General features: G+C 44.9%; 1 protein-coding gene across 1 annotated transcript in view; it reads left to right on the top strand.

Moving 5' to 3' along the window:
* jam3b (junctional adhesion molecule 3b) overlaps positions 1–17,243 on the top strand; it is a 35,979-nt gene extending 18,736 nt beyond the window's left edge. The window contains exons 2-9 of the mRNA XM_054730483.2: positions 11,118–11,186; positions 11,269–11,382; positions 11,457–11,609; positions 12,267–12,469; positions 14,982–15,081; positions 15,161–15,290; positions 15,376–15,430; positions 16,981–17,243. Coding sequence (XP_054586458.1) covers positions 11,118–11,186; positions 11,269–11,382; positions 11,457–11,609; positions 12,267–12,469; positions 14,982–15,081; positions 15,161–15,290; positions 15,376–15,430; positions 16,981–17,016 — 860 coding nt within the window. The 3' untranslated portion in view covers positions 17,017–17,243. The remainder of the gene's footprint in view (positions 1–11,117; positions 11,187–11,268; positions 11,383–11,456; positions 11,610–12,266; positions 12,470–14,981; positions 15,082–15,160; positions 15,291–15,375; positions 15,431–16,980) is intronic.
* The last annotated feature ends 5,934 nt before the right edge of the window (positions 17,244–23,177 follow it).

The raw sequence follows: 23,177 nt of genomic DNA, 5'->3' as shown, positions 1-23,177 counted from the left end.
AACGTAGTTAAGAGACAAGGAGACAGAAAAAGATGCATGGGTGCGCCGGTTACTGGCGTGCTGGTGTTAAAATCCCCCCAGAAGAAACGTGAAAGAAGGAAAGAGAAGGTTGTTTATTTTCACCCCATTAAATCAACCTAATGCTGCATTTTGGGACTTTCAAACACTCGTTGCCCCAGCAGGAATGAACAAAAACACGAGTGTGTTTGGTCTAAGCCGTGTGTCCTGGGCCAATAGCGGGGTTTTGTTTTGAGCCGACACTAGGAGAAGAGCTCCAAAGGAGGACCGAAGCGGCAGCAGCGTGGTGCGTTTCAGACTCCGCTCTGGAGGTGGGAGAGTGGTCCAGTCCTCTGAGCCAGTCATACTTAGCTCGGGGTTAAAGTGAGAGCAGGCCAGATGTAGACACGAACACTGACACAAAGTGACAGGTTCCCAGGCATTCAATGACACCATCAGCCCCCCCGATTCCCCCCACCACCCAGTCTATCCTGGTTGGTTCTGGACGAGTCTCTGACCCTGCTAATGCGGAGGCTTCAGCGGTGGTAAGGCACGTACGGTCAGCCCAGACTCACCCGACTAAGAGACAAGGCCCTGCAGCACTTTAATATTTCATTGCTGAATAAATGAATACACAAGCAGCCCTCGTGGGCAGAGCCGAACTGTTTTTAAATACACCTGGATAAGGCTGCTCCTGATACCAGCGTGTCCATCTGCAGGGTATCCGCGGGTCCTTAAAAAGTCTTAAAAAGTCTTAAATTTGCTTTTCCAAATTTAAGGCCTTAAAAATCCTTAAAAATTACAAATAATCCTTAAATACAGTTTCCAAAGGTCTTAAATTACCAAAGATCCAATAAACAAGATTGTTTTATTTCTATAAATTTTCGTGAATTTCTAGTTAGTTCAGGATTTTTTGTGTATGATGTTGGCGTAAGCGGAACCGTACACATACGGTTGGTTGTGAAAGGGGGCTATTTTTAGAGGAGCATGCTAGTGGGAGCTTGCGCCATGGGGAAGTGCAACATTAATGGTAACTGGATGGCTAATCCCACGTTCACGACATGGTTAGCACCGGTTCCAGGCAATAGCTGGAAATTATAACTTAAATTTTATTTAAAAAAATAGCTTAAATTTGGTCAAAGTGGCCTTAAAAAGGTCTTAAAAAGTCTTAAATTTGGCTCCCTTAAACCTGCAGATACCCTGATCTGGAGAGATGTTTAAATATCCTTTATGGTTTTACAAACGGTGTTTTACCTTTATTTGGAACAGAAATGTACTGGATTTGTTTGGTGTGGTTTTTCACTCTCTTGTTATTTTATTAACATTTTTAACCCTCCCACTGTCCTAATGGGTGTGACCCCGCTAGGGAAGTTGACCATTGAGCAGGGTGGATGGTTTATCCCTTGAGTCCATGTGGCAGGGGTGAGGAGTGAGCACCACCTCACCCCTGCCACATGGACCTCAAGGATAAACCATCAATCCTGCTCAATGGTCAACTTCCCTCACGGGGTCACCCATAAAGAGAGTAGGAGGGTTAAAAATGTTAATAAAATAAAAAGAGAGTGAATAAACCACACCAAACAAATCCAGTACATTTCTGTTCCAAATAAAGGCAAAAAGCTGTTTGTAAAACTGCTATGGTGAACAAGCTACCCTGCAAACAGTCAACGTCGCATGGACGTGCAGATCATGTCTATATTGAGTCCGTCTGTCCAGCCCACATCTCTAGGACGTCCAAACAAGGTCTTTGCACAGTGGGAAGGTCTTGACCGCAAACACGGTCACAGAACACTCACCCTCTCAGGTGTCTTCCCTGAGACGCTTCTGCCGGAAGTGGAACCCCGCATTACCAGAGGAAACGAGATAGCGCTAAACAACAGTCGCTGTTTTCTAGCTCCAAAAGCCTTTTGTTGCCCGTGACTTCAAATGGTGTTTTTCCTTTTGGGACTCTGGTAGTTTGTTCTAAAGCTGAAGTGGTAGCAGCCGGCTGTTTCTCATCCTCTGATATTTCTGAGCCATGAGCCTCTCACATCAGGTTTGTTCTGTTGATGAATTTGAGTGGAGGACCCAGGGGCGTGCGACGGTTCAGCGAGACCAACAACCGGATCGTCCAATAGTTGCTTTGTGTCCGAAACGTGTTATTGGTGGAGGTTTTTAGACAAATGCAAGAGAACCACTTTATTAATGTATTTTAATTTTATCAGTATTTTATTAATCCACACATATGCGTGCACATATGTGTGTGTGTATACAGGCCTGCATGTATACGTCACGTGGCAACATGGAAGCTCTCTTCTGGAAACAAGTTAAACAATTCCATAAAGAACCCCGTGGACCCGCAGGTTTTAATATAGCTGCATGTTTAACATTCTGTTGAGGTTTGCTGCCTCTTGGAGCGACATGCTGTTCTGGAATCCGCTTCAGTGAGGTGACATTTGCTTAGTAATGGAAGGAACATCTGACTCGTTACACCCACTTTTACTTTTGTGGCCGTGGCCACATAGATTAGGGTTCTTCAGAATCATGAAGTACAGTCAGCAAGTTGATCATAGATGTGAGCTGCTGTCAGAGCCAGAGAAAACTGCAAAAATCACGTTAGCATCTGTTTTTTATGCAAACACGTTCTTTCATTTTAACTTTAGTTTTAGTAAGAAGTCATTGTTTTCGTAAATCCAGTGGAAAATCTTCTTCTGCGCCGGACACGCCCTGCAAACAGTGATCTGCACGTTGCATGAGCATGCAGATCATGTCTATATTGAGTCCGGCGGTCCAGACCATATCTTTAGGACGTCCAGACTAGGTCTTTGCACAGTGGGCAGACAGGTGGAAGCAGGTGTGAGCGGGGCTGATGAGAGAACAGCACCACAGCTGTGACAACGTGACCTGGGGTCGTTCTCCAAGCCAGCCTTTCCCTCGCCGTCATCATCATCACAATAGCTGACTGTTTTCATGGCAGAAGCGTTCCGAGGCCTGTTTAGTCACTTTCTCCCTAAGCAACCAGAACAGGTGGGATCCTGTGCAGCACTGATCATCAACGGAATTAGTAGGAGGGGAAAATCCTGTTACTATGGAAATTTGACCTATGTTTCTATGGAAACTGGAGCATCAGGGCATGCATTAGCTGGAATCTAGCTGGAATCATATCTGAGAAAGAAGCTTATGATAATATGTGATGCTCTTATGAATTAATGTTTCAGACTTTGTGTCCTAGCTGACACAAAATTAGCATGACCAGCTAACAAAAGGTTTTGCTTGTCAGGCATCCTGCTACACTCTTTCATTCAGAGTTATAATTAACGCAGCGTTGACTCTGATGTGAAACTCCATTCTAAACCCATAATCATTAGTATTTATATTCTAAAGAAAAGATGGGTTATTTTGACTTTTACCTGAGCTGTTCCCACGCATTAGGCGCGTTTCTCTTCCTGTTCTAATTGAACCGTACTTGTGCTCAGGGCACATGCTGAACTTTCTCTCACCGTGACCAGAAATTCAGCAGTCATGCGTGCTGCAGGAACACTTACCTGGTTTGTGTGAGAGCATCAAAAGTCCATGTGTCCAACAGAGCCATAAGCTTCAGCTGTTTCTGATTCTCCTCTTCTAACAATCGTAATGAGGTGCCTGACTGGCTAAAGATAGAGGTATGTGCGTGATGTCCGGATTTCTCAGACAGAAGGGTCACAGAAGCACGCCTCACAGAGCGAGGGGATTCCAAATCCTTTGCCTTGCCCGCCATGTTTGTTTACCTCAAAGTCCCGTTTAATCTGGAGAGGTTTTGAAAGCTTCCCATTGAAGCGAGGGACTTTTGGAGGTGAGATCTATTCAGGTGTGGTGTGAAGCTGCACACCACACACTGTAGGACCCCTGTGGGGTCTCTCATGTTCTGAAAATCATGTTTTAGAATAATGCCTTTTAGAGTTTTGTTGACAGAATGATCTGTTTTAAATCACTTAGTTGCAGAAATGTTTTAAAGATTTAGAGGATGAGAGTCTGTGGAACAGAGGCGGACAACAAAATCTTATCACGGTGAAGGATCAGGAGTGCGGGTGGAAGGTTTTTACTGTTGTAAGGCTAATTTAGTCTGGCCAGCCACACCAAAGCTTCCTTAAAGCCGGGCGTACACTGTGCGACTTTTTCACTCGCAGCGTTCAGCTTCAGCTCAAACTGTACGACTTCCTCGCAGAGCAGATCTCACGAGTCGTGTGCTCACACTGTACGACCCAGTTCTTGCATGCGACCTGACTGCTCACACTGTACGTCTGGTAGCAACACGTCGGCCCTAAAAATATGCTAAAAATAGCAGTTTTTACTCAGCGCGTCAGACTTTTTTGTCTTGTTTTGCCTGTTGTCCTTCGGGAGTGCTGCAGGAGGACACACAGGGATTTATGGGGGTTGGATGAGGAAAACGAAATAAAGAGAGTAAATCTGTGTTTTATGATCAGTTTAATTTGACATGAACACGACAAACACGTTTTCTTGACAATCTTTGTGAGTAAAAAAACGTGTAGAAACAAAAACGAACAGCGTGTGTTATTAGGGAAATAGCGAGCGACCGGCGTTGATGCAGGATTGCGCGCGCATGCGCCGTGAGTAGTTCTGATACTTTTTGGATCGTAGCTGCTTGCAGCTGCTCGCAGCGCTGCTTCAACAGTGCGATACCCTCACGAGGGACGAGCGAAATATTAAACACACCAGAAGTCCGTGCGACCTCACGACTGCTGATCGGCAGCTGGTCACGTGGTGTTAATCGCCTCTCGTAACCCCCTGTACACTACACGACCGCTCGGCGCAAAACTCGCCCCGATGTCGTGGATTCTCGCACGACTGGAAAATCTGCTCAAAAAAGTGAAAAAGTCGCACAGTGTACGCCCGGCTTAAGGGAAGCAAAGGGCCTGGTAACACTTCCATTCTTATAGCCCCGCCCCCTGAGAATTCTAACGGAGCCAATCAGCGCTGAGCAGCGTACGTCACACACAACGACGCTCAGTTTCTCTCCAACAACAAAGATGGCGTCTGAAGCGGAGCTTGCTGCGGCTCTTTCCTCTGGTCTAAACGACTTGGACACGTCTTTAAACCCACAACAAGAAGAAGCGCTAAAAGCCTTTCTTCTAAAGAATGATGTTTGCAATGCCGCCAGACGCCATCTTTAACTGCAACTAAAAAACTACAGTGTCGCGCGGTACAGTTGTCGAAATGAATTCCCATCTAATGGACATTTGTTTTAATATGTTGCACCTTTACATTTCAATCACAGGACACACTTTTTCTGTGATGAAGTTGAATAAAGAAAATATGGGTCTTGGAAAACACAGAATGAAAGTCAAATCTTAAGAACTGTTGGATTCTGTCTGAACAGAATCACCAAGTTTCTGTTGTTTTATGATCAAACATCAAGCAGCTGCTGCTAACAAGCCGAGGTTTCGTCCCTGAGCCAACAGATCCCAGAAGCTGTTCATGGCACCAAAACATATCCAGAACAATAAATACTGTACATCTTTTATGTAAACCGAAGTAACAAAGACCCAGTGAGTCTAGTGTCTGAAAACCCTCTCCACCGCAGATGCACGCTAACATCTAACCCTACACACACACACACACAGCCCTGTTTGCTCATTAACCCGTCTTGCAGGAGAAGCAAAGTGTTGGGTTTATGGATCAGAGGTATCTAGGTCATGCTTTACGTCCTCCTGTCCGTGTGCTTCGTAGTCTGAAGAGGTGAAAGGACACATTTAGTCCACGATGGCCAACCATCCATCCATCCATCTGAACCCGCTTTGTCCACGTAGGGTCATGGGGGGGCTGGTGCCTATCTCCAGCGGTCAGTAGGCAATCAGGCGGGGTACACCCTGGACAGAGAGCCAGTGCATCGTGTCCATGGCTGTTAAACAGTGTGGATCATGTGAAGACCTTGGAGACGTCACGGCTAAAGTCAGGCTACTCTAAGAGCAGAAGGATGTTTGAGTGCTTCAGACTTAATGAATAAAAGCCATGAAAGTATGAAAACGCTCCGCACGCAGGTATGCGCTGAGCTTCCTGGACGTGCCAGATGAAACCTGGGGGCTTTGATGTTTGAGCTCCTAAAGGGGTGTGGTCCGATCCTCCACAGGGAAAATCTCTGGCTGCCTAATTGAATGTTTCTGTTCATGATGCCCGTTTGTCTCCCTGGAGTCGTTGAGCAGCAGCAGAGGAAACAAGTGCAGCTTCCCGGGAGACTGTATGAAACAAGAAGGGGCTCATTACACCAGGAAGCGCCCAGCTCCACGCACGGCGCCGGCTGTGTTGTTCTGTGATGTGGAACTGAGAGAGGGGGATATGAGGGCATTACACTAAGATTACAGAGAATACCCTGAACCCATCATGGAGTGGGCAAGGAAGATTAGAGAAAAAAAAACTTTGATGCAGATTTTCAGATTACCAGATCCCACATCTGTGGCCAACCAAGGAAGAATCATCATATGTGGGTCAGCCAGCACCTGCATGATTTAAATCTATTGATCTGCCGTTTGCCGTGGCAGACCCGGTCAGGCATCATCATCACGCTGCTCACTTCCACACGGTTATCTCTGGCTCCATTAGCAACACAGCTGAGGCTGCTGGGGGGGTCAGGGACCAAAGTGTCAGACAGCAGGACTGATGGGAAATACCTCTCTCATAGCACATAGTCAGCACTTCCTGTCATTTTACTGGCTGTGGATCAGACTCTGATGCATTTGGAGGAAGAGTCATTCCTTGCTGAAATGTTCTCCAGCAGGAATCAGATTTTAAAAGCATATTTTTTTATTCAGGCATGATTCATTTACCAGCAGGAAGGGGATGTTTTTGTAAAAGTCTCTGCTTTGTGTGGCTCTGCTCAGTATAAATGAGACATAAACACAGTGAGTGATGGTTTTCGTGCTACAGGTGGTGTGTTGGTCCTGGTGACTCGTCGGTGTCGTGATGTTTGAGCGGGGCTTCGATTTGCTTTCCTGGACAGCTGTTTCCACAGCAAACCTCTCAAGCTTCCCACGTCAAGCTCACTTAGACTCCTAATCTGTTCCAATATTGACAGAATAAATGAGGAGTGCACGAAGGGAGAGGGAGCTCTAGTAGCTCCATCAGACCGGAGAGGAAAGGGAATGATCTGGTTATTTAATAAATACGGCTCTGGGCACATACTTGGTCTAGTTTGATGTGGTTTTATTCAATTCAGTTTATTTATTTAACATTCCAATTGAGTTCAGTTTATTATGCCATAAAAGTTTCCTAAGGAAACAGACTGTGTCAGACTCTGGTAAATACATCACCTGTGTTTGTAAAGCGCCTTTTGGAGTCCTAGAAAACCCCAAGATGCTTTACAACACAATCATTCATTCACGACAGGCACACATTCACACCCTGCTGGGGATGAGCTACCGCATAGCCACAGCACACTGACCGAGGCATGGCTGCCGAGCACTGGCTCCACTGCTCCCTCCAACCACAACGGTGGGTTATGTGTCTTGCCCAAGGACACAACAACAGCGACAGACTGAGCGGGACTCGAACCTGCAACCTTCCGTTTACAGAGCGAGCACTTAACTCCTGTGCCACCGTCGCCCCTGACCATGAGAGCGTGTGAAGGGGGTCAGATGTCAGCAGCCCTTCATTGCGATGTGCACATGCGATAGACAGCGTTCACTTTACACTGGAGCTGATTAACCTAAAAGAGAGCGGATCCCTACCAGTTTCTGGCACTGGCGAGGTCACCGAGTTCAGATGCTACTTTCACACCGGGGCGAGAAACCATATCTCCCAACGGTGGAGCCCATCATGGTAAATAACTGAATTTTCACACATGTAATCTTACATTACAACAGGATTTTTAGTATCTAGTAATTCACTATGGTGGACGGCAGCACAGGTCCTCCATGGTGAAATATAGGATTATCGGTACTAAATAACACATCACGGTTATCGTTCCAGGTCCATCACAGTCAGTCCCTGTCTTCCTCATGAAATATCTCAAAGTTAATCTTACCCAGTTAAACGTGTTCACTGCAATTCCAAAATACTTTGAGGGCTGCTAGTCCAGTACCACTGTGGTTAATCTCCATTTTCTGTCTCCATCAATGCTATTGATCAAAAAGATGAGTTGAGTTTATATCCTTGTCTGTTAGTGCAGCCAACCACGCAGCTTTTTCCATGTTACTGGGAAACCAACTTACTGTAATATAAGACTACGAGCTGGCTTTTCGCGCCTGTCTTCACAGGAGTTTCATAAATAGTTTCTCTGTGACCCATCATGGCAAAGGGGGCAAGCCCATGAGCGGTGTGATATCACATTCAAACGGTCAATAGTGTAGTCAACCTCCGTCCAATAATAGTTATCCCTTTAATATTTGTGTTCTGTGTCAGCAGACAGGCTCCCTACAAACCCGCAGCTCTAAAATTAAGATGATTGGATGAAATATTTCCAGTACACCTCGGAACAAGTACATGTGATTATAGCAAACTTAATCCTTAACGGGGAGATGTTCTGCAAAACTTGCCTTTTGCATCTTCTTGTGCTGCCATGTGTGTCTCTACTGCCTATACAAAGAAAAAAACAATTTTCTGTAAGCATTTGGTTTTAGGGATGTGCCTAAAACGAGCCATTTCCAAAACTCCCTGTTTGTGACATCACAAATTCTTTATACATGAACCACCTCTCAATAGACAACTGCTGCTGGAGGAGCAACTCTACTCTGAGCTCCTTCCAGATATCACAGCTTCACAGCTTATAGCAGCTTAAGTAGGGTGGGTGGGCGTGGCCAGCTGTAGCTTGTTCTTTTTAAAGTGACAGAGCCCTAAAACAGGTCATTGTGGAAGGTACTGAAACTGTGGAGAATAAAACTGCTGAGGGGATTTTCTTCATAAATCTCATGAACAAGTTTTATATCCACCATAGAACTGTTATAACTTTGAAAAATCATAATATGTCTCCTTTAACGAGAATCCAGCCTTTTGTTGTTTCTTAATAATAAACGACAGCTTAGCAGCTGTTCTGTTTCTGTTAACATGACCAAAGGCAGCACTCTGGTTGAGACACGGTACCAACAGTAACACGAACTGGGTCCAGCTTCATGCACCGGTGCAGTGTTGTGACTGTTTGCAGAGGCTGAGCACAAGTCTGCCTTTTATTATGATCTTCAGTAAGACGCCCGGCTAATCAGCTTAGCTCGTCTGTGTGAGCAGGTGACCACAGACACGGCTCTGCTCTCAGTGGACAGTCAGTGACGTCATGTTATCCTTATTTAGCAGTTTTCTTTCGGGGGGGCAACCGACTAGCCGTTCCCGCTCTGTTCTGTGATGTTTAAACAGGGTGACCCGGTGCAGCACCTTTTTGTCTCCGTTAATGTCCTGCATCCTAACTGGATCCAACGTAGCCAGGAGGAAGTTCACTAAAACTTGGTTTAATCCAGTAACTAAAGAAAGCAACAGAAGCTTGATATCCCACCCCAACCCTGCTGAGTCCACACGGGGTGAAACGCAGGTCGGTCCGGTACCAGCTGACTTCCATTCACTTTCACCCACCGGAGAAATTCAGACAAAATTTTTCAGTCATAAATAAACTCCATTGTTTCATTAAAGGTGCAGTATGTAAGAATATAGTGAGAATTTACAGAGAGAAAATCCCAAAAGACTCTAATGTTTCAGTCATTTTGGAAGGAAGGTTCATCAGAAACATGTTTCATATCCAGCTTGGAGCTGAGCTCTGTTTGGAGTTTAGGAGAACCCCAAACTGAGACCCTGTTGGATGCTGGATCCTGGGGGTTTTGGTGGACCAGAGTCCAAAACCTTCCTGTCTTCAGACTGGATCTGATAGACGTTTGTGTTTTTGTAGTCTGAACTTTGTTTGCATCTGATTTTAAATAAAGTGCAGCAGCTTGAGTGTTATAAAAGTAATAATCCTGGTTTGGTCTGACATCTGGTTCTGGGTTTATATCTGAGGTTAAATTCTATTTAAGGATGAATAAATACATTCATGATGCAAACATGTTAGCAGATTTGTATTTTTTTTATCTGAGTTTATTTAAATGAATTAAAAACATAAAGCTGACTGTTGATTATGTCGTCTTCATGTTCATGTTTCTTCTGTATTATTTGACACCCTTTGGTCCGATTTACCATAAAGAACAGGAACGTTATCAGGTGGATTCATAAAATGTAACGAAAACATGAGTAGGAATGTGTGATGAACAGGACATGAGTCAGCACTTTGTGCTTTTATATTCTGACAATCCCTCAGAAACCTGCTGCTGTTGATTTGGATCGGGTCAAATATAGCTTCAGAGACATGTGGGTGAGAGGGCGTGTCAGCTGGGCCAGTTCAGGACCTCACAGTTCTGGTCAGGATGGTTACTGGGGCGTTTTATAGCCTATCATAACCAGAGTAGCCTTCATGTCATTTATACAGAGCAGATCTCCGAGCTGTGGGATGACCTTGTGTGGCCCGGACACCAGCGGCCAAATGTCCGCGATATAAAAACCACATCTTGCTGACATGAATGTTCGGTTGAAAATAGATGAAATCAAAATAGATTTTCTGTGAGCCTGCATCCGAGAGCACGGCCCTCTCTCTAGGTATCGGCTGATGGAAGAGTTGATGAGCACGCTCCTTAGTTGGCAGTCACGTGGAACTGATTTTTTGGTGGACTATAGGCTGTGTGGATGATTCAGCAGTGCCCCCTCCCACGGCCATGCTCCTCAGATCTTTCTGCAGTGCTTTTGTAGCATTAGTCCCACATGGGTAAAGCATCAGGCCCAGAGACAGAGATGGAGAAAGGCTCAACGACTGGCATGGTGAGCCTGTCCAGAAAGGGCACATGCCTCCATGCACAATTATCCACTGTGCAAAGAAACAGCACACACACACACACACACACACACACACACACACACAGTTTAACCAACAGAACAGTAATTAAAGGGTTTGTATGAGCAGATCTAGACGTTATCTCTGTGTCGTTAGTGAAATCTACTCTGACTGAACACATTCCACCCCTCCCTGAGGAATCGTCATAAAACCAGGCCAACATCAGTGGATGTCTACTGGTGATGTACGTCGGCATCCTAGTTCCTGCTTCACACCACCTTCTTTGTGCATTTCTGTTGTCTTTCAGGCTACCACAGTGTGCTAGCAGTGGTGCTAAAAACAAGTAACGAGTCACCCTGGACAGACGAGTTTGACAGTAAGAGATCATGATTTCATCAACCTCCCAAAACTCTTTCATTCCTGTTCCCATGTCACCTGCTGTTTGTGTGATTCTGCAGAGGTCGAGTTGTCGTGTTTGATTGAGTCCATTTCCACAACAAATCCCAGAATTGAATGGAAGAAGATCACAAGTGAAGGGCCAAGTTATGTGTACTTTGACAAGAAGATCTCAGGTAATCTCCGCACGGCACAGGTGAATCTCTCCACGGCCTGTTCGTCACTAATGCTCTGTTGTGTTTGCTGACAGGTGGCTTGGAAGGCAGAGCTGTGATCAGAGAACCAGCCTCGTTACTGATAACCAACGCCACTCGATTGGATACTGCCAAGTACCGCTGTGAGGTCACTGCCGCTGAAGATATGAAGTCCTTTGACGAGATTGTGATTGACCTGGTTGTAAGAGGTTCGCTGGCACACCGATGAATGTACAACCTTTCCTGTTGAGGTTAAACGTCAGGTTTATAAGTATCTATTCAGAGCAAGACATAGGTTGGCTAAACACACTCTGGATGCTGTAAAGTGACACCAGGTTGTAGTTCACTCCTCCCCTTTGGCTTAAACACGAGGATGTGTGATGGCCGAAGCTGCCCAGCTGCAAAGGCGTGTTCGGGCTATAAGAGGAAGCGTCTGAAACTGCAACTGTTCAGCTAAAGAAAGCAAGAGCTGCGTGTTTTGGTGCTGTTTTCTGAGAACCTGTTCTCACCCGGTTCTGCCACCGGTGCAGTCCGCTGATCTATCAGGGTTCAGAGTGACTCTGGTTTTTGAAGCTTCAGAGTGAATTACACACCTACCAGCATCATGCAGAATGTGTACGTTTGTCTCCCACATTAACCCTCCCACTGTCTTTATGGGTGACCCCGCGAGGAAAGTTGACCTTTGAGCATGGGGTGGATCCACGTGGCAGGGGTGAGATGGTACTCGCTCCTCACCCCTGCCACATGGACCCAAGGGATAAACCATCCACCCTGCTCAATGGTCAACTTTCCACACTGGGTCACACCCATTAGGACAGTGGGGGGGTTATACCATAATGCCGAGTCTCATCATATATTCTCAACAGTCAAGCCTGTGGTGCCAAAGTGTAGCGTTCCAAAGTCGGTGCCTTTTGGGAAGTCGGCGGAGCTGAGCTGCGTGGAAGACGAGGGCTTTCCTAAGTCTCAGTACCAGTGGTTCAAGAACAGGGAGGAGATTCCAGATGACCCAAAGACCAGCGTCAAGTTCTTCAACTCCTCGTACACACTCAACGCAGACACAGGAACTCTGGTCAGTGTGTGTGTGTGTGTGTGTCTGTGTGTGTGTGTGTAGCTAGGGCGGGGCAGTGGGGGCGGTGGCCCAACATCGAGGGGAAGGGGCAGATATTTTGGGGAGACAGTTGAAGGGCTGGGGCTGGAGCCACGAGGGGAATCTGCTGCCCTCATTTGCACATTCCTTAATTCATGCTTACTTTCCAGCACCTCTCAGACGCTCTCCTGTCAGCTGCTATTCTGTCTCTCCGTCTGAAAACAAGATTTTACTCCAAACTTCTGAGAGCTGAAGCGCTTACTTTTGCCTTCTCACTAAAAACACAATTAGAGCTTGTGAAAAGGTCATTTCTGGGTGACCTTTTCATGCATTCACCCCACTGAGATCTGCTCTTCTGTGGACTTCAGCCTATGCTCGGGACATCATATTTGACCTTTATTCTTTACCTCCTTGTTGACGGTTGTCACAAAATCACATCAAACCATTTCTGACCCTAAGGACTCCAGAAGGAGCCTCAGGATTAGTGCCTTCATCAGAAACCTGCGATACTTGTCCTACACATGTCTACTGCCCTCTGGTGGAGGGTCTACAGGTGAACAGGGCCAGTTTTATTTGTTTATCACTATGATTGCATCATAAAACTGATTATTATTTAGTTGTTTTAATAGACAGTAAATGGTTCTGTTCTAAAAACATTATTATTGTTTCGAGCTTTAAGAGGTTAAATATTTGACATTTTTGCCTCAACTCATTCTCTGCCAACGTTTCTCACCATTTTTACTGTTTTTTAAGAGTCACAGAACGTTGCGTGCTAGGATGATATCGACGCCAAAGCTACCAGAACAAAGCAGAGACTCACCTCTTACATCAGGAAGAATCCACGCATTCTTTCATTATCCGTTGTTGAATTGTGATCGGCAGAAACTTTTCTGGTTCGCGTCTCACTTTTTTTACAGCAGCGGCCCAAAACAATCTCCTAACACATGGATGTTCTGCTTCCTGATCATGTGACGTGTGATGTACGCGGATGAAGATCGGCTTCAGAGCTGAGATGTTTGTTCTCTCGGTGCGGGGGCTTGATCCGACGCCCACACAGTAAAAAAATGCAAAGGACGACTTTAGTCGTCATCGGCAGTGAATGAGTTAAAATGCATATCTTTGGCTTTAGACTAGTGATGCACCGATATGAAATTTTTGGGCCGATACCAATATCTGTTATCAAGATCACTGTTATGGCCGATAACTGATATTTGCCGATACCGATATAATGACATTAATGCTTCTAAAATCAGCAGATTTTGTATAGAAGGAAAATACTCACACACATACGCACACACATTTACAGTTCTGAGATGATTACGATCACTGGCATGACTGAACAAATACACATCACCCCCTCACCCTCTGAAGCAGGCAAACAAATGGAGGTGAGATGGAAAAAAATATCGGTTGTTAATATCGGCCCAGTTTTATTTATCGAACCTATACTGATATGTTAAAAGATGACAAACATCGGCCGATACCGATGTTGATGCCAATAAATTTTCCATCCCTACTTTAGAGCTTTAGCCTGTGGTGCCAAAGACCTTTAGACAATTTATTTTCCTCCCACAGCGGACTACGTGAACGAGGATACATCTATCCTTGTTTCTTCCTTTGCAAACACACATAAAAGCCTTTTTTGATCCAAATGACCAAACTTCATTTTGACTGATATCAGTTGAAGTGAATAATGAAACAATAAGTTTTTGTTTGTTTTTTTGCACAGAAACTTTCTTTCCTCTGTTAAACCATGTGACTGATGAGGCACAGGGTCACACGTCTCCATGCATAAACACAACAATTTTCCACTTCAGAAAATAAACAATCCTTAAAATAATTCAGCTGAACAGTCGCTTTTAAATTACTGAAACATGACTCAGCAACTTCACTAAGAAGACAGAATTTATGCAAGAACTCAGATGTGTCTGATTTAACTTGAGTGTCTATTTGCAACATTTTAGTTTTACAGCAAAGTTACATGTTTATTTAATTATTTATCACTATTAAACTTTATGCGCCCTTTTCAAATTTTTTTATCTTTTTCTTGAGCCAGTATTTACTGAAATGACCCTTTACATGGTTAATGACAGGCCACACAGACCCCCACCGCCCCCTGAGGCCAGAGTACAGCAGTTGCAACTTCAGAGTGCCAGTCCACCACCTGTGGACTTGAGCTGACATACCTGGTGCTGCAGTCTGCTTCCAGCACATTTTCTGCATATTTTAGATCATGAACACAGATGATTTGTTTAATTTAGTGATGAATCACACCTCTAGACACTAATGAAGGCTGGGGAAACGTTTCAGTTGTTAGATTAAGGTGTTAAAACGATGAATGCACAGCGAGAAGACACTTTGCTTTTGGTTCTACTAAACGGACACTAGGGGGTGCTAAAAGCAAACCAAAAACTGCCTCCTCCCTTTTTAAATATGTTGATCTGCGACCTAATGAGTGTCTTAATAGAAGTTGGATGTGATTGCTTTGCTGCAGAAATTCATCTCAGTGAGGAAGGAGGACGCGGGCGAGTACTACTGCCGAGCCAAGAATGATGCCGGGCATGCGGAGTGTGCTTCCCAGAAGATGGAAGTCTGTGAGTATCTAACAGGGATGAACGGTGCATACTGGAGTTGTTTGTGTTTTAATGCTTCTGCTCTGGTTGGCCTCCACAGATGACATTGATATTGTGGGGATCATACTGGGAGTGCTGGTGGTGGTTATAGTGCTCTTATGTATAACAGTTGGGATCTGCTGTGCTTACAAACAAGGATACTTCTCCAGCGACAAACAGGCGAGCAACAAGTAAGGCTGAAAAACTCAAACCATCAAACTTGTTTGCTTCAGTCGACCAGCCGGCCGTAACTGCTGTTTGGTTTGTGTCTGCTAGCTACAAAATCCCAGCTAAAGGAGATGGAGTGGACTACGTCAGGACAGAGGACGAGGTCTGTATGTCTGCCCGACACTGAGGCCAGGTTCTGATTCTGACAGAAACAACATGTCACAACAGTCAGACACAACAGAACACAGTTAGGTCACAGCTGAATGTGATTATGGATGAAAAGGAAGCAGGATTTTATGTGTAATTCCATGATTCCTACCTGTGTGGAAAACTACCTCAGGGTTTAGTTTAGCATCAGCTCCTTTAAATTCAACACCATGCTCTTGAATCGGAAAAGGGTTGAATGCCTTCTCAAGTTCGAGGATGAGGTCCTGCCCCAAGTGGAGGAGTTTTAGTATCTCGGGGTCTTGTTCACGGGTGAGGGAAAGCTGTTAGATAGGCAGATTGGTGCTGCATCTGCAGTGATGCGAGTGTTGTACCGATCTGTCGTGGTGACGAGAGTGCTAAGCCGGTCGATCTCCGTTGCTACCCTCACCTATGGTCACGAGCTTTGGGTAGTGACCGAAAGAATGAGGTCACGGATACAAGTGGCCGAAATTAGTTTTCTCCACAGGGTGTCTGGGCTCGGAGTAGACCCGCTGCTCCTCCACATCGAGAGGAGCCAGTTGAGGTGGCTCGGGCATCTGATTAGGATGCCTCCTGGATGCCTCCCTGGTGAGGTTTTCCAGGCACATCCAACCTGTAGGAGATCTAAAGGAAGACCCAGGACACACTGTAGGGATGATGTCTCTCACCTGGTCAGGGAACGCCTTGGGATTCCTCTGGAGTAGCGGGTCCAAGTAACAGGGGAGAGGGAAGTCTGGACCTCCCTCCTTAGGCTGCTGCTCCCACGACCCGACCCCGGATTAGCAGAAGTGGATGGATGGATGGATGGATGGATGGATGGATGGATGGATGGATGGATGGATGGATGGATGGATGGATGGATGGATGGATGGATGGATGGATGGATGGATGGATGGATGGATGGATGGATGGATGGATGGATGGATGGATGGATGGATGGGTGGGTGGGTGGGTGGGTGGGTGGATGGATGGATGGATGGATGGATGGATGGATGGATGGGTTTACTTCCAGTCATCTCTCCATCACTGCTTCAATTCACTGAGACAGGTCAGACATGTTTTTTCCTGTCGTCGTGTCTTGGAGTTTCAGCGCGTGATTGTTTATCGTGGGACGTCCATGTTGGCATAAGGGGAGGAGAAGAGTTTCATTGGAGGGATCCACAGAACATCCGTCATTTTCATGATGTTCTTGTAACAATGGAAAAATTCTCGTATTATAAAAGTAATTTAATATTTGGTGTTATTTAAAAACAAGTTACAAATGTCCTGAACCTTTACAGTTTGGCTAATTTAGCCAGGCTTTATACCGCTTTACTATGTGAGAAGGGTAAACGTTTCATCTTAGATTCTTTTATTTAGAAATGATAAAAATAAAAAGTACAAGATGCTATTAGCCTCCAGTGATTCTGGAGGTGTTCTGTTGTGCAGAGGGTCATGAGGTAAAATCGTGTATCTTCTCTGCCGCTGTGATCCTTGTGATTATGGGATGTTGACTGTCACTCCTGGTGCTCTGTGTGCCCCCTGCAGGGGGATTTTCGACATAAATCGTCATTTGTGATCTGAGCCAGGAGAAGACGGCGAGGGCTGCTGTGCTGGGCTGAGTGGCTCTCCCTCCGTGCTGTCGGACCTTGAAGCTGCCACCGTCCTGCTCAGAGCTCACGGCGCGACTCAGATACAACACCTCCAATTTGCCAAAGGTGACGGGAGCCTGCAGGACAACAAATATGTACAAATATAGAAGCCGAGGGACTGACTCTAATTGGACTTTACCGTGTTCATCTGAGTTTTTATTTGTTAATTTATAGTTCCGTTATTGCATGGATCTAACACTAGCTGAGGGGGCTGCAGGAGACCTGTTCAGTCTGGCCTGTTAACTTTCTACTGTAAACATTTTGCTTCAGAGCTTTTGTCATTTGTATAACATTTCTTTTCTACTGTTGAAATTTGTCACACTATTTTTGATGGAATATATTTTAAAAGCCTATAGATGAAGGTTTACTTTTATAAATAACTGTAAAATACTAACGTTTTTATTTTGTCGCAGTGGTAGATGAAGGTTTGTAACACTGTAACCACTTTGCTTTGAACTGTGAGTGTTCACCCCTTCCCAGACGGATAAGGAAATGACACGTTGTTGCATATCCAGATGAGCGTCTTGATCTGCCGGGGGGGGGGTCGTCCCGCTCCAGTTGTTGATGTTTGTAGATAGTCCTAGTGAGCTCTGGAGTGTGCCACCTAAACGCTGTGAAACACTGTAACACAATCAGTGCAAGGTTCTCTTGGTTTAAAGTGTCCTTCAGTACTTGCAGTTGACCTTGTAAATATTGCAGTAACTGGTTGTCACACAAACAGAATAACTAGACTAGTGATGTCACAGGGATCGTTAGTTAACCCTTCACCCTCAAAGAAAGATGATGCAAATCTGAAAAGTACAGATACTTTTGATTTTGCTGAGGAAAACCAGCCTCTGTGTTTTCACTAATGATCATTCAGGCAGCCTATGTAGCTCTGAGTTATCTGGACTCATTAGTCTAAGTGCTGAGTCAGCGTTAGACCTAAATACAGATGGCTGAAACTCCACCTCCATCTGTAGTTTATCTTAATTCATTTGGCAGACTTTCATCCTAAGCCACTAGCATGAGGTGAACATGCAACCCTCTTGCTGCAGGGTAACGGGGCTACCAACTGCACCACTATTCAGTTGTAAAGTTTTATAGGAACCGCCATGTTGTGTTTTTAGAACCAGCGTCATTGAGGATGTAGGTCTGTAAGCCCCGCCTACTCACACGGCTGAAGTCCCGCCCACTCACCATGACTTAATAATGGTTTTTAAGCATAAAAATAACTAGTTAAATGATAAATGACACACACTTATTTAACACCATTCAGAGGACCCCAGAGCACTTCACACTACAGTGAATCATTCATCCATTCACACACTGATGGGGATGAGCTACAGTGTAGCCACAGCTGCCCTGGGGCATGCTGACAGAGGCAAGGCTGCCAAGCACTGGCTAGCTCTCCTATTCAAATAACTCCGCCCCCTGAGAATTCTAACCGAGCCAATCAGTGTTGAGCAGCATATGTCACACACCGCAACGCTCAGTTTCTCATAAACAACAAAGACAGCGTCTGAAGTGGAGTTCACTGTGGTTCTTTCCTCTGTTCTAAATAACTTGCTGTGTTTCTCAATGCCAAGGAGCCTTGCCTTGATGTCTTGGTCCCGCCCCGGTTGCCTAGGAGATACGTCATCAGGAACCGCCAAGGCGTGTTTGTTAGCCGTTTAGCTAGCTGAGCAAGGATACACGGGAGGTGCTCTGTAGCCTGGCCTTGGTCAAAAATTTCCCAGAATACACCGCGGTATTTTCTAAAGCATGGCAGATCAGAAGCCGGCAGCTACTTCGGGGCAAATTTCAAGTTTAAATGTAAGCCAACTAAGTGTAGCTATCGGGCTGAAATCTGAAATGTTTTTTTATATCCAAAGCTGTTATCTATGGTTGGTTAGTTGCTTAGTAGTTGTAGCTTTGTTGGCTAGCGGGTAGTAACTCGCCTACTAATTTAATTTAACCAATTCATACACAATTTTAAAAGTAAAAGGTTCGTTATATATTCATGTTGAAACTTATACGTATAAAATATAACGGTACCTCCCGTGTCATGTGACATCACGTGACCGCTGCAGAAGCCGCAGTCTGTGGTGTACGTCCGTTCCATTTAACTGTTTTCTTTGACCAAGGAATGATAGTGTCCTCATAAGCAAGGCGCCTGCCCTTGCAAGGCGATGTCTTGTTAGGAAGAAAGTGAAAGTGGTGTTGTAAAACACCTTGGGGGGTCGTAGGACTTTAAAAGGCGTTATATAAATACAAGCCATTAACCATCTAAACCAGAACAATCAACATAGGAAGGTTTCCTATTGGAGGGGGCGGGGCCTAAAACATACACCACCACTAGCCACTAGGGTACATTTTGGTCCTTTTGGCTTCAATCTTTGCGCTACTTCCTTTGTTTAGATATCCATGTTGATGGTTTAAACTAAAACCACTAAAGACAACTAAAGGCTAAACTCAGCCACAGTTTAGAGAAACACATGTTAACAAAAGAGTTGGGGCAACACCCAAGTATTTGTTTACAGTAGTATTAAACCTCACTTAGCAATTGGAGATGGAGAATTAGAACCTTTAGTGTCTGCCAACCTAAATCAACATTGATTTAGTAATAATTAAAACAATTCTGATGTTTTTTAACACAACAAATGTAAAAAGGGAAGGCAGCTTTCATCTTTTAAACAGAAGGATCTTTGTTAGCCCCTCATTAATTTGAGAAGCATCCCATCATCAGCTGGTGCGGATCCCCCCCCCCCCCCCCCCCTTTGACACGATCTGGTCATGAGCCATGCATCCAGCTGCTCCAGGGTGGAGGAACAGCTGCTCCATAAACCCAGAGCGCTTCTCTGATCCGTTTCTTAAACAGGATGTTTTTTACCTGCCTGCTGCTACAGGACACACCGATCCCCATCAACAACATTAACAGTACCGCTGATGATGGGAAGCTGCAGACTGGGATGGTTCTTCTCTGGAACTGGAGCTGTAAGACAGAACTCCACCTGGCCTGGTGTGTGTGTGCAGCCTCAGGCACAGGGTCCAGTCATAACCCTAACCTGGCTTTACGTGAAAGTAGTTTAATATCTCAGAATCTCTCCTCTGCAAAACTGAAAGCATCTGATCCTTTTTCTAGTGAGACCCGGCTGAGAGTCTGGGGGGTTCGCTGACTGTAAATAAGTATTTTTGTGATTATTTTTGTTGTTCTTTCTTTTTCAAGATGATGTAAAGTGAGGTTTTTAAGTAGGTTATGTGAAGTGATTATCATTTGTGGGACTTTGATCTGAACAGAGTGAACCTGTTGAATTGGTTTTAAATAAGGAACTCAGAGCAAACAGCCTTTGTTGTTTTGCTTTTTCAGTTTCAAAAACAAAAATACGACCAACTAACATCCTGTTTCAGGGAGTCCAGCAGCCCAGACGGGTCGGCTGTGCTGTGAGTCATGGACATGGGTTTGGTGTTGGGCACTAGCTGGGCTCCACGCTCCTCAGCAGGAATCTTCTGTAAACAGTTCATTCCTCTTCAGTGCCTTCTGCCCTCAGACACGTCTGGGTCTCCTCACCTCCGGCTTGGATCACTAACTCGGTATTTGAGAGGGTTGATGTTCCTGCTAACTTCACCTCTTTACTTATCTGCTCGTTTGTAAATACTCTTTGTTTTCGTGGATCTGAAGGTGTAAACATCTTGAGGTAGAATTGAAAAAATGTTAGTGCCTAAGTAAATAGTGAAACATATTTTTGATAATGACACATAAATCCATCAGGCCAGATGAAAATCAGATGCGTCTCAGATCTGACTCTGACCTGATGGTTTAACAGTGAGCTCCACTGCTGCTCTGCTTCCACACACACACACACACACACACACACGACTGTGTTCCAGTGTTCGCTTGTTTTTAACCAAAGTTTGTGCAGAATGTTGGCAGCAAACAGGAAGTAGTGTAGATGAGCTGCTGTTTCATGCAGACCTACATTTACCCCACGGGCGGTTGGTGAGCGGGCCGGTTAGATAACGGGAAGCAGCGGCAGCAGTGGTTGTGTTTGATCACATCCGTGTGTTTGCGTTTCCTCGGCTGTCTAATAACTGAAATATTCCTGACTGACATCATGACTCTGAGCCAAACAGAGGATTGTCCGTCGGCTCCAGCTGAGGTTGATTTTCTTCATTTTAGAGCAGCTAGTTGTGATTAATAAAACACTTCTTATATCACTGGAGAATGTGTGTGTGTGTTTTACTGTAACAACCTCCTGGTGTTCCACAGACAGGTCCTCTGGTAGGGTTAGATCAGCTCTTTACTCCCTTTGTTCCAGTATCTGCTCCTGGAGCTTCAACATCAACCTGAGAAGCTGCAGAGTTGCAGGACATTTCATTCACACAAAAATCTGTTTCAGTCTGAGCTTCTATAGCCGGAACGTTCTCTGCTGTTTCCTGGACTCTAAACCAACAAGAGCCTTCCCCTTCGTGAGTCGAGATGTGTGAGTCTATGATGTTCGTGACAGTGTGACGTAGATCTGTCGGGATTTTCTAATCCTAGTGTTTCATGTCTATTTTCTATCAGCAGCTATGCAGGAGATAGGCGTAGGAGACTATTTTCATGTTGAGCCTGCATGACAAACTCAGAGGGACCCGTTAGAATCATAGATCACCTGTTTCTATGTGAAGCTTTCAAACCTTTCAAAGCCACCATAGATAAAAAATAAGAATCATTAATTAAAGCAGGAAAGCATGAGAGAGTGTAAATGATAGTGAATCTGTGTTGCCTCACAGGTTTTAGGTTCAACACCCGGCGGGGGGGGGGGGGGGGGGGGGGGTGTCTTTGTGTTCTCTCCCCATGCGGGTGTGGGTTTCCTCCAGGAACTCACAGTTTACTCCCACACAACAAATATTTATAGTTCATCTGACTCTGAATGATATTCTGGTGCTGTTTATGTGTCTCTATGATGGACATGGACCTGTTCAGGTGTAGCCACGCCCCCTTGCCCAATAACCGCAGGAGATAACCCCCCACGACCCTAAAGGAACAAGTAAGAAAAGGAAATACATTCTGAATGTGGAGCATCACAGTTAGTCAGGAAGTGTTGTTCTTCTCTGCTGCACAGAGGTGTTCTGTTCCTGTCAGTTCTCGTGTGGGTTCCACATCTCTGCTGAGGTGAAAGCAGTTCAAACTGTAAACACAATCCTCCATCCTGAGCAGCACGCAGAGACAGACAACTCCTTTTGAAAAGGACGAAACCTTCAGCAGAACTAGGAGGGATGTCCTCCTGCCAAGACAGACTGGGGTCTGTCTGAGAGGACAGGAAACAGAGACAAACCAAGGAGGATAGGACCAATTCTCTTTTCTAAAACAGAGAGCACAAAGTTAATGGCTGCAACAACAGTAAATACAAACATGGAGGGTAAAGCAGCAGAGTGAGGAGATGTGGTCAGGGCCTTTAGCAGCATAACTAAAGGGGTGAGTCAGGATAACACAGTATCTCCAGCATCAGTCTCATCCTATAGCAACATAACTAAAGGGATGAGCCAGTGTAACTCAGTTAATATTAAACAAAAGAGTTTGAGATTTTCTGTCTCTCAGGTGGTCTTTGAAGACAAGGACCCTCTGTGGTTTGCTGACCTGATGCTTTTAAATTCTGTCTGACCCTGGATGGCTCCATCATAAAATCCATCCTATTTAATCATACGGAAAAGTAAATTCACAGTTAACTTGCAAACTACTGCAGTGTGCTCAAGGCCTGTGTATCATCAGATGGCCGGACATTGTTTTTTATCTGTGCATCCACAGATGTGTGTTTTAATCATGCTCTACAATAATGTATAACGGGTTAACAAATGCTCATTCCTGATTTATTCCAGAGATTAAATTACACCAGATTAATCTATTTGTGGAATACAATAATGATTTGTTTATCAGTATATTCACACATGAACAATATTATTATGAATGTTTAACATTTTTACTTCACATTAGGGGAGATAACCTCTGAGAAAGGAATGGTGTCTGAGGGATTTTGATAACCGCACACTTTAACTTATCAATTCCAATTTGTCCAAATTGATAAACTAGACTTAATAAAAGAGTTCACTTCCTGAACACTTCAGTTCTGCAATCTGCTCGGCCCGGCCAAG

The sequence above is a fragment of the Nothobranchius furzeri genome, chromosome 10 (genome assembly GCF_043380555.1).
Source record: "Nothobranchius furzeri strain GRZ-AD chromosome 10, NfurGRZ-RIMD1, whole genome shotgun sequence".
Lineage (NCBI taxonomy): Eukaryota > Metazoa > Chordata > Actinopteri > Cyprinodontiformes > Nothobranchiidae > Nothobranchius > Nothobranchius furzeri.
The sequence above is the reverse complement of the archived record's forward strand: the minus strand, read 5'-3'. Positions and strand labels throughout refer to the sequence as shown.